Raw genomic sequence first — 11,524 nt, 5'->3', positions numbered from 1 at the left:
CCCATTTTTTGTCAAAACTTCACGTTTTGAGACCCCTTGAATCCGAAAAACAGGTTTTTACGAATGTGTCCGTCTGTCTTTATGTCTGTCTGTCTATGAGCACGATGACTTTTGAACAAAATAATCTCATAGATTGACCTTTGATACATTCTTTAAGTATTTTGAAAGTTTTTGAGGCCACATTTTTTCATGATTCAAAAATTCTCTGTACACTTGTTCATAGTACTTGAAAAGTAAAATCTTAATTTTCGAAAGCCCTACAAAATTATCATAACAACTTTTTGAATTTTTTCGAAAAATTGATCATTCAAATTTTGATCAAACAAAAAGTAATAAAAAATTATATATTATTGTTAAATTATGCAAGGTAGGAAAAAATTATGAAGCAAACATTATGCACCCAAAAAATATCCACAAATTTGTTATCAATCACTTTTTTATAGGACACGTAATTTTTGTTTTATTTATAAAAAAAACAGTGAAAATACAAAACTTAAATTTTTCGACACATGACATAAGCTAAGAAAAAATAAATAAATAACATTTTTTACCGAAAGTAGAGAAGAACAATGTTTATTAATGGTTTTTTTATATGATTGGCAGTTTATTTTTTGATCGTGAATAACAACATTAAAAATAAAAAATTACATTTTTGGTAAAATGACACAAGATATAAGAGCAAGGTTGTTTAACCCAAAAAAATATAAATTTTTTTTTTTTAAATAATTTCTTGATAAAACGCGTGGTTTTCGTTTTGATCGTAAAAAATAACATTATAAATTATGAATTTACTGTTTGGAGAAACAGCACAAGATAAATTCCCTTCACCTATGTTTTCATACGACAGGCCGTTTTTTTAACTTTTAGCATACCAAAATTTACCAGTTTTTTTAGTATCCAAAAAGGCTTTTTTCCCATTTATATTTTCAAATTCAAAACATGAAAAATAAACAAAAATTATGCTTCAAAGTATTAAAAGTGCACTTTCTGAATCAAGCAATTAAAAACGTAGAAGCTGAATAGTTTTAAAATAATATCTTATAGAATATATATATATATTTGAAAAAATACTGAAATGTACAATTTTCAATTAGTTAAAAAAAATGTAATATAACATTTACAAAACAAACTTATTTAAACTAACCACTTTCAAAATAAATCAGTTCTACATTTTGTGCAATCATAATTTAATAAATTCAAAAATGAGTTTGAAATTAATTAAAGGGAAAAATTAAAGAAATTTCAAAAGAATGTGATCAAATACCTCCAAATTTACGATGAGTTTTAAAGACTTCAAAATGAATGAAATAAAATAAAAACTTAAAAAAACTTTATCGAATGAATAGAATTGAGTAAATTTAGAAGAATGTAAAAAAAATTTAGAATAAACTAATAATAATTTAGGGTGAATTCAAAATAAATTTCAAAAAATATTTTAATTTTTTTAAACGGGACAATGAAATTTCGTCTGTTTTAATACCAATGCAAGTTACGAATTATAATAATATACATTTATGTGAATGATATAAAATTTCAGGGATAAACTCGAGTGCGAAGCACGAGATACGTGATGAGAATGTGTTCCTTAAGGCCGAAGGAGCTTTAACAAAAGAGAATTCACAATTATTAAATTACTGTTGTCGCTACTTTTACCTTTAGTTTTAAATAGTCAGTGCAAAAAAGTCGAGATGCACAATTTTTGTTATTCAGATGAAAAGAAATGATACCGTAAACCCAAAAATTTTTTTATGTATAGTAATGCCAAATAATTGAATGTTTATAAAAGTTGTTCGTTACAATGACAAATGTTGTAGGATGTTAGTCTATTGTGTGCAACATTTTTTTTCTTCTGATGGAATAAAATAATTTTGTAGAAGAGAAGAATTTTCTACAAAAAGAAAAGCCAAATAAGTGAATTTATTTACAAAAAGTTTTTATGAAAATTGCAATTGTTTTTGAATGGCAGTCTACTGGTCAAAAATTATATTCTTGAAACAAAAAAAGAAATTATTCTGCAGAAGAAAAAAATCTGCTATGCATAGAAGTGACACATAAGTAACTTTGTTTATAAAACTTGTTTAAATCATTAAAAATTATTATTGTTTGCCACTCGTTCACAATTTAACAATATTCTTTCATATTTTGTTAACAAAATATATGTCGCCAATAAGTTCAAACTTTGAAAATTTAGCAAGAAACTGTTATCATTAATTTATTTGTTTATAACAGTTAAACAGAATTTCCTAATTCTATATTTTTTTCAGGGAATTACATTTTCAACAATTAAATATTAAGAAGAACTAAAAATTGGATTTTTAACTGATGTAAATGCATAGTTTAATTTTCTTCAATTTTCAAGAGCTTAAAATTTAATTTTTGAAAATTAAACTTATAAAAATTAATTCAAGAAACAGTGCTAAGTATAAAGCGCAAATTTGATTTTTCAAGTTGAATAAAACATGAATTTAAAAAATTTTCTAATATTGCAGTAATTCATTAAAGTAAAATTCTTCATGACTGCTAAAATAAAAAACATCTATCATTCGAAATAGGAGAAATCGGGTAATTTTTATGGCTTAAAAGTTAATTAAAAAACTTTGTGCAAAAAATGTGCAAGATCTTAAAGATTTATTGTCCTCTTATATAATACAAATATTGCCTATTATTTATTTATTAACAATATGAAAACTACTTTACATATATGTACTTTTAATAAAAATTGAAGAAATAAATTTCTCATAACTTTGGTATAATTTTATAAAATTTGTTTATAATCTAAAATAATTAATTCTATTCCTTAAAAGTCAAGTTGGCTGAGTTCAGTTTCATTCATGAATGAATTTTCCTAGTTTTGCTATGTAGTAGGTGTGCCAATTCATCCATTTTCTGAAAAAATACGATTGACAGCAATTAAGACAGGTTTTACTAATTCTCAATAATTTACTAATTTAGCTCTATATATAATTTAGTGATAGAATTAAATTGTTACTATCTTTTTTCTTACCTTTGCATAATTTTCTACCAATATCAGAGAATTCTCAGTAGTTATCTGTAAATGCACAAAAAATAATCATTATTCATTTGTACATATTTTACTAACAATCTTGAAAATTTTTTGTTTTATTATAGTTTTGAATCAATAAATTTGCATGAACTTTTAATATTTTGAAATATAAGTATAAGCGATTTTTTTTAATTTAATGATATTTTTCTGAAAAAAGATCTTCTCAGATTTGCTTAAGAGAGATCATTCCACAACCTGTGAAAATAGAAAACAAAACTATCGATAAAGTTAACTCTTCAAATGACAGAAAATACCTAACGTAATTTTTGACAAAATGGAAAATAAATTTAAAAAATTTTAAAATTGTTTTTCTGAAAAAAAAGATCTTCTCACTTCCCAGTGGAGCGAAGTGAGAAGATCTTTTTCCAGGAAAAAAAAATTTAAAAATTTTTTCAAATTTGTTTCCCATTTAGTCAAAAATGACGTTGAGTGTTTTAACTAACTCTGATGATAAAACAGATTCCTTGAAATTACCAATTTTCCATTTACAAAAAAAAGATGCATACCTTATTTTGTCTGCATTCGTGGCAATTTTCAGGATCCGTTGGAATAATTACTTCCTGGCTACTCTCATTGCTATCACCATATTCAACTTTCATGCAACTAATTACATTAATTTCATCTGTTCTTTTGGCTAGAGCATCATTCAAATCAAACAGACATTTTTCACTTTTCTCAACTTTTCCTAGTAACGAATTGATTTGTTCTTTGAGGATTTCATTCTCTGCTCTCATTTTATGTGCATCTTCATTCTGTTGTTGAATAATCTTCATTTTTTCTTGTAAATTATTTTGTAAGTCAGTTATTACATTTCCGAGATATCCTGTGAATGCTAAGCATTTGTCAGATTCGGCTTTTGCTTGTTTTTGAAATGTTATTGTATTTTGATGGCACATGTCTTTCAACATCCTATTCTCATTCCGTGTTAACTCTAATTGAAGATTAACAGCATTCAAACTGCAATGTAATTCATGCGTGGCTTGTACTGAAAACAAAAAAAAATAATAATAATGAAAAAATATGATTTTACACATATTTATTTTTGTAAACTCGATGAGCCATATGTTTATTTAAATAATTTTCCAATAAATAATGATTAATTCGGACGATAAGTATACACTATGAGGTTCCACATTTTTTTTCTTGAATTTCTATGCATATCGCTCGAAATTTCTTTGAATTCGACCAAAAATGATTACATTTTTTTGTTTTGAATAAAACGATATTTAGAGGTAGCTCAAGTCCCATTACATTTAATACGGATTTCCCATAAGAAAAAAAATACGTTTTTGTAAATTTTTATTAAGAATCGTCAATATGAGGTAAATTTAGTTGAAGCTCAACATCTTATTTCACACTTATCTATAGAATACAAATGAAATATCACTTTTCAATTATCACCCCCATAAGCCTGTTTTATAGGATCCCAAAAAAAACAATAAGTGAAAAAATAGATATTGCGAGTTGCTCGCGCTAATAACGATTTTTTCAGTTCCTTAAATACATATTGTTTCTAACATATAAAATAATATTTTATACTGATAATTAGGTGTTTAAATAAATTGTTGAAATAATTGATTATTGTATTTAGCAATTTTTTTCTTAGAATAGAGTTAGAACGTCGCAGTTTTTTCAAAAAATTTCCACTTTTTATCCAATTATAGTTAATAATATTCCTTTAGAATAATTGTAGATAATTGTAGTTTTTTAGCAATTTTCGACAGTCAGTCCAAATTACAATCAGAGTGATGTAAATAATTAATAAATCTTGACAAAATTAATTGTTTGAATAATTTTTCTGGAATTTTAATAAGTATTTGTCAATTTTAGCTACTTTATTAATTAACTTAAATAAGCAAAAATAATTGCTTCAAGAAATTATTATTGTTTATAACCATTTTCATCTTTTTTGATGCTAGATAGTTGCGATTTCTTCTGAAATTTTTTAACTTTTTACCGAATTTTTACTCAGTAAAGTAATAAATAATGCAAGCTAACGAACATGTTTATTGTTAACAAACAATTTTTTATTGTTTAGAACTATTTTTTCTTAGTGTAATGCTAGAAAGTTGCTTTTTTTCTCAAATCTGAACGCGTAAAAGAAAATTTTGGTATTGCACATATTTAAATATCAACCCCCCCCCCCCCCACCCTCCTCCACTGGGTAATCACTGGGATCTATGTACAAAATTTGAAGTATATTTCAAATATCTGTTTAATTTAAAAAAAAAATATATTCATCAAAAAGAAAAAGATTGTTTAAGAAAGGATTTTCTTTGATGTTTACTCATTATTTGTTCATAACTAAGAAGGTAAAGCACAATTTATAACATTATAGGAAACCCCTCATGTGATTAGCAATTATCTAAGAGAAGATAGTTATAAACAATAACAAATTTATTACACAACTCTTTTTGTTTAACTTACACTAATTACCACTGTACTAAGTGAAAAGAGGACAAAAAGTAAAAAATTTCAGAAATAACCGCAACTACCCGACATTAATATAGTTATAGGAGAAGATACTTATAAACAATAAGGCCTTGTTTAAACAATTATTTGTGCTAAATTGACTTAAATATGAACTTGATACAAACCTTGTTTTTTTCTTGCGGTTTTAATATTTCAAAAAGAATGTTAAATTTTCATAATTTCTCAAAAGTAATTTTTATAAGTTTAATTTTCAAAAATTAAATTTTCAGTTCTTGAAAATTGAAGAAAATTAAACTATGAATTTACATCAGTTAAAAATCCAATTTTTAGTTTTTCTTAATTTTTAATTGTTGAAAATGTAATTCTCTTCTATTTTTCAATAGTTGAATTTTCGACTGTTGAAAACTCAATTTTTCCGATGAAAAACACTAACGTAATCCAAAAAATATAAATTTTGTTTAACTTATGATGATTTTTGTTTAAAAATACCAGTTTCAGATGCAACTCACCAACATAACCTAAAATTGTTAAAAAATTTAAATATTCTTTGGAACTAACAATTTTTATTGAAAGTATAAATTAGTACTTTATGTATTATAAACAATTGGCAACCATATGGGGCTTGATTCGCCTCTAAATAACAATTTTTTTTTCTTTTTCGAACAAAACATGGACTTACTTTTGTGTGGAATTAAACAAATTTCCGGGCATTATGCATAAAAATTCGAAAAAAAGTTGAAATGCATTTGAAATATATAAAATTTATGGATCCCTCGAGTATACAACTGGGGACCAGGGCAGACTGGAAATGCTAAAATTAATCGAATTAACCGTTTGATATCTTCTGCTCTGATTTTTTATTGAAAAATGGAAAAATGTACGTGTTTGAAAAACTATGTCCAATTTTTGGCGAAAAATAGTCTTTACTAGTGAACAGGGGATGACTGAAAAATCAAGAAAATTGAAATTTACAGCGTTGTAAAATTTCCGAAAAACATAATATTCGATATAGAAAATTATCGAAATTATAAAATAGAGAATTGCTAATTATAAAATATCCAACTCCGCAAAATTCATAACACTTGCAAATTATCGAATGCAAACAATAACACAATTTTTTTATGATAAATCATGTTTAATAACATTTGAATATTATTGGTAAAATTGGCTTTAGGGTCACAAAACATTAAAATCAATTATTGAATCGGACGCTTCGGCCTTTGATTAATTTTTCTGGAGATGTAAATAATGTCAAATTTTTATTACATGAACCACAAAGTTATTTGGACCTGGTTAATTATTACAAATAATACAAATTTAATTAATTCCAGTTGTTATTAGTAGTTCGCATCAAATGGAGAAAAAACTCACGTTGCAAATTCATAAGAAGGATGAAAATAATGAGAGCACTAAATACTTTTGAAAAATAATAATTAGATCACTGAACACTTTTTTAAAACTTTTCTTGCATTTAATTTTCTAGAAAATTATTGGTACTATTTTTATTAATCAACAATGCCCAAATAACTTTATGTTTTGTGTAAAAAAATTTGTTGTCTTCCTTTACATTTCTAAAAAAAATCATTCTTTACATTCTCATCAAGAGAAGGTATTGCATTTGTGTAAAATTTGCCCCCCCCCCCCCTCCTTTTTTGTCACATGTCCACATTTGAGACTCCTTAAATGTGTCTTTCTGTCTGTCTGTATGTATGTATTTATGTATGCATGTGTGTATGTATGTATGCCTGTCTAGCTGGCTGTGAACACGATAACTTTTGAAAAAAGTAATCCATTATATTGCCCTTTGGTACACTCTTTTAGTATCCTAAACTACAGGCCAAGTTCGTTAGCCAGCCATTTTGAATATTTTCGAGACCACTTTTTTAAAAATTCAAATATTCTCTGTACGGTTATTCATAGTATTCAAAAAATTTAAAAATTTATCCTCATGACTTTTTTCGAAAAATCAAAAATTACTAGAGATAGCATTTTCAAAATAAAAAAAAAACTAAAATGAACAATTTAGGCCAAACAACGCATGATACGGAAAAAAGTCTGGAGAAGAAAAACGTTGCTTTTTGAAAACCCTACAAGATTATGATAAAAACTTTTTCAATTGGGTCAAAAAGTTGAAAATTCCAAATTTTATCAAACAAAATAATTTTGAAACCACATTTTTTCAAGATGTAAAAATTCTGTGTATGGTTGTTCATAGTACTTCAAAACTTAAACAATATATCCTTCTGACTTTTTTCAATATATAGGAAAGCAAGTGCGAGAACCCAGCATGGTGCTATTTTCTCAGGGGATCGTCCTCGGTTTTCCGCAACCCGACCTACTACCCAACTTGTGCCTCCGAGCCTCACTCTGGCCTTCAAACCCTTTCCCTGTGTTGAGGAAAACCGAGGCCGATCCCCTGAAAAAACAGCACCATGCTGGGCTCTCGCATTTGCTTTCCTATATAAAAAACTGACTTCAAATATCGCAATTTGTACGAAGACAACAAGAAGCACATACTTCCTACAAATTGAAAATTATTACAGATAGTTCAACTAACTACCTCCAATTTAAATCACTTCATTATTTTCATTAGAACTGAAGATAGTGCGGTCGCATATTTATTCACAAAAAACGAACAATTATTTATATTTTGCAAATTTTTCGACTGCAATCTGTTCAGAATTGTTTAATGTACCACCATGAACTTTTTCAGATTTTTCCTATTATTTTTTTCAATAAAAAACTATGCTTCAAAGTTCACTGTTTTTAAAAGCTATCGAATTTCCTCACTTTTAATCGTATTTTCGTTAACCTACTATTTTTTCTTCACATACTTATTCAATCTCAAAGCCAGAGGACTCGAATTTTCTCGCGGATTGTAGGTTCCTGTATTATACCCTATACAGATGCGCAATAGTTTTTATTTTATCGTAAAAAGCAACATTAAAAATAAAAAAATTATAAAAACAAGGAAATAAGAATTAGTATGATTCAATTTTTATGTTCTAAATTGTAATGGTTTACATTTATTGAAATAATATATGTTTCAGAGCAGCTTAGAATACAATTTAAAAAAAAAAGTAAGAAACAAATACAATTTGCTTTTTATTTTGCAATTTTTTAATAAGTAACCGCAGGCAGAATTACATAAAAAATGTATTATAATTGATATAAAAGTGTTGTGTATAATCTAGAAAAGTTGACATGTTGGACAAAATCGAGTACGAAGCACGAGATACGTGGTGAGAATGTTTTCGTTAAAGCCAAAAGAGCTTTAATAAAAGAGAGTTCAAAATCACAAAATCACGGTTGTCGGTCCGTTTACCTTTGATTTTAAAAGATCTGTGCCCGAATGCGGAAGAAATGCAGAGACCAAGTGCGGAGTGCGATTGCCATCAGTCGCGTGCTGTCGATGCGCTCAAACTCTCGAGCTAAGCTCTTTTAACGAAAGAGAATTCACAATTACAAAATTACAGTGGTGGATGTTTTGAGTCCTAATTTTAAAATGTTTGTGCAAGAATGTGCGAAAATATAAAGACCGAACGCGTAGCGCGAGATAACAATATCGAGCGCGAAACACGAGAACCAACAGTCGCGCGCCCTGGGCGCGCTCAAACTTGCAAGCGAAGCGAGCCGCGCGGGATGAGAATGTGCCCGCGTAGCAGGCAGATTTTTTACTATAAAATTATATCCTTCCACGAATCAACCATTTTTTTCTACTAATATTTCAGAAATAAATCACTGACGAGTGCCCATAATCAAGGCGGAAACGTCTGATTCAATGATAAATTGTTTTCAATTTTTTGTGACCCTAAAGCCAATTTCAGCATCAACATAAAAATATGACTTCAACTGAGGATCGATACAATTCCTTTCTTAAACAGTATAGATCATATTTTATATTAAAAATTCAATAGTGAAATACTTTAATGAAGTTTTATTTTTTTATTTTCATTATATATATTTTTTTTAAATTTTAGTTTAAGTTTGAAATAAAAATAACTGACAAAAATTCTTAATGCAAAAGAAACAACATTTTCCAAAATTGAAACAAAATTTTTTTCAGTTTTTTTCTTTTTTACACTGTTCGCTAGCAAAAATTTCATATATAAAAAAATTTCGCTTATTTTCGAATCAATATAATTGTTTTAAATTTTTATATCAAAAGACTTTATACACGTTCTGTGCGTTATTTTTGAAATTTAATAATTAAATTTTAATTGAACTTACTTTCAAACTTATTTTTAAATATTAAAAGTTTTTCAATTTTTTTACTGCTCACTAGCAAAAACTGTAAACCTACAAAAAATCCCTATAATTTTCTAACCAATAGAATATCTTTTTAAAATATTAAAATTTAAAAACAAACAGGTGGCCACCTACCCCCTAAATTTTCCCATGGAAAATATACTTAGGGAAAATTGCAAAGTTTTATTATATTTGTTATCACTTTCGCTACTTTCTAATAATTGTTTATGCAATTCCATTTTGTTTATACTGTTTTTTCGAAAAAATATTTACTAAAATATTTTTAAAATTTGTTAAGGAAATAGAAATTATTCTAACAATCACGGGTATGTGGTAAAAATACAAGACATAACAGCAATCGATAAAATTGGAATTTGTTGAAAAATTGAAACAAAAAAGAATATAAAATACATGAAATGAACAAATATAGATTTTTAATTTATGCATTAAAAACAATCTGTCAAAAAACTACAAAAAAGGTAATAATTACGAGCAATACATTAAAATAAGAAATTAGTGCCTCACAATTGGAGAAGTATTGTAAATTTTTCCGGAAACCTCAAAAATTAATTTCAAAAAGATTTAGTTTTTAACAAATAAATCTATTCATGATTTTCAAATCCAAATTTATGAAATACATCTAATTTATAATATTAAACTTATATCATTCCCCAAATTGAAACAATTAATGAAACTAAATAATTATCTTTCTACACATTCTGTGCGTTATTGACGAAATTTAATAATTTTTTGTCTTTATTTACATCCAAATCTCCATGAAATGAATATTCAAGGAAATTTATATTATTGGTGTACCCGGCCAACGTATTAATTTTAAATCGTAATGAAATAATATTATTTACAATAAGTAACTAATTTTTAAATTTAAAAATCCACTATTAAACTAATTTTTAATTATTAAAAGCTTATCAAATTTTTTAAACAATAATTATTGAATTTAACGTACATCATTTCTGATAAAAGCGTTTCAAATTCAAAAATAATTTTAAAATTAAAGTTTTTTACATTAAAAAATTCTTTATCAGAAGCTCTCAGAATTTAGAAATTTCAGAACTATTAGAAAGTTCATAACAGGAATTATGATTATTAAATTTTTGTACACTCCATTTTTTAATATTTCAATTATTTTAAGTGAATTCAAATCGCATAAAAATGAAAAAATATCAAAATAATTTTTCAAATTGTTGATTATACATTTCAGGATTCAACCAATAATATTTTTGGGTTAAATTTTTTAAATAATTTGTAGAAAATGTATCTTTCTTAAACGAGATCAACTGATTTTGACAAAATAATTTTTTTAATTAAAATATCAACCATAACATTTTTTGTTGGGAGTTCACCTGGTTTGTTTGAAAATTTCACAATTCAGTTGAAGATTAACTTTTTTTGTTCAGATTTTGATTTGACATACACTGTCGAGCAAAACTTTTAGGCCACCTTTTTTTATGACTCAATAAATTGTCTTCACTGTAATTATACGAGAGCTAAAAAAATTTCTCTTCAAAAGGTTAATTGTTTTCAAAATTCTGCATAAAATAAGTCAACATTTCTCAATTTTCTTGGGCTTATTTTTAAGTTTTTTTAACCGTATCATAACAGCTTATGACTATAAATCATAAAAATTTTCTTTTTGAATTTCAAAAACTTGAAGTTGTAAAAAAGAGTTGTAAAAATTGGAATATTATTTTTGGTAACAAAAATATTTGTGTAAAATATATGAAACATATAATCATGAAGTTTCTATGTAATTTCCTC

General features: G+C 26.3%; 1 protein-coding gene across 1 annotated transcript in view; it reads right to left on the bottom strand.

The window, feature by feature from the left end:
• Nucleotides 1–2,611: 2,611 nt before the first annotated feature.
• The window catches only part of LOC117181749, a 9,678-nt gene continuing 765 nt past the window's right edge, over nucleotides 2,612–11,524 (bottom strand). Inside the window, exons 2-4 of the mRNA XM_033374713.1 lie at nucleotides 3,571–4,049; nucleotides 3,005–3,049; nucleotides 2,612–2,886 (exon numbers count right to left, since the gene is read on the bottom strand). Coding sequence (XP_033230604.1) covers nucleotides 2,830–2,886; nucleotides 3,005–3,049; nucleotides 3,571–4,049 — 581 coding nt within the window. The 3' untranslated portion in view covers nucleotides 2,612–2,829. The remainder of the gene's footprint in view (nucleotides 2,887–3,004; nucleotides 3,050–3,570; nucleotides 4,050–11,524) is intronic.

This window comes from Belonocnema kinseyi, chromosome 10, assembly GCF_010883055.1.
Source record: "Belonocnema kinseyi isolate 2016_QV_RU_SX_M_011 chromosome 10, B_treatae_v1, whole genome shotgun sequence".
Classification (NCBI taxonomy): Eukaryota; Metazoa; Arthropoda; class Insecta; order Hymenoptera; family Cynipidae; genus Belonocnema; species Belonocnema kinseyi.
Note: the sequence above shows the minus strand (reverse complement) of the source record. Positions and strands in the feature narration are given on the sequence as shown.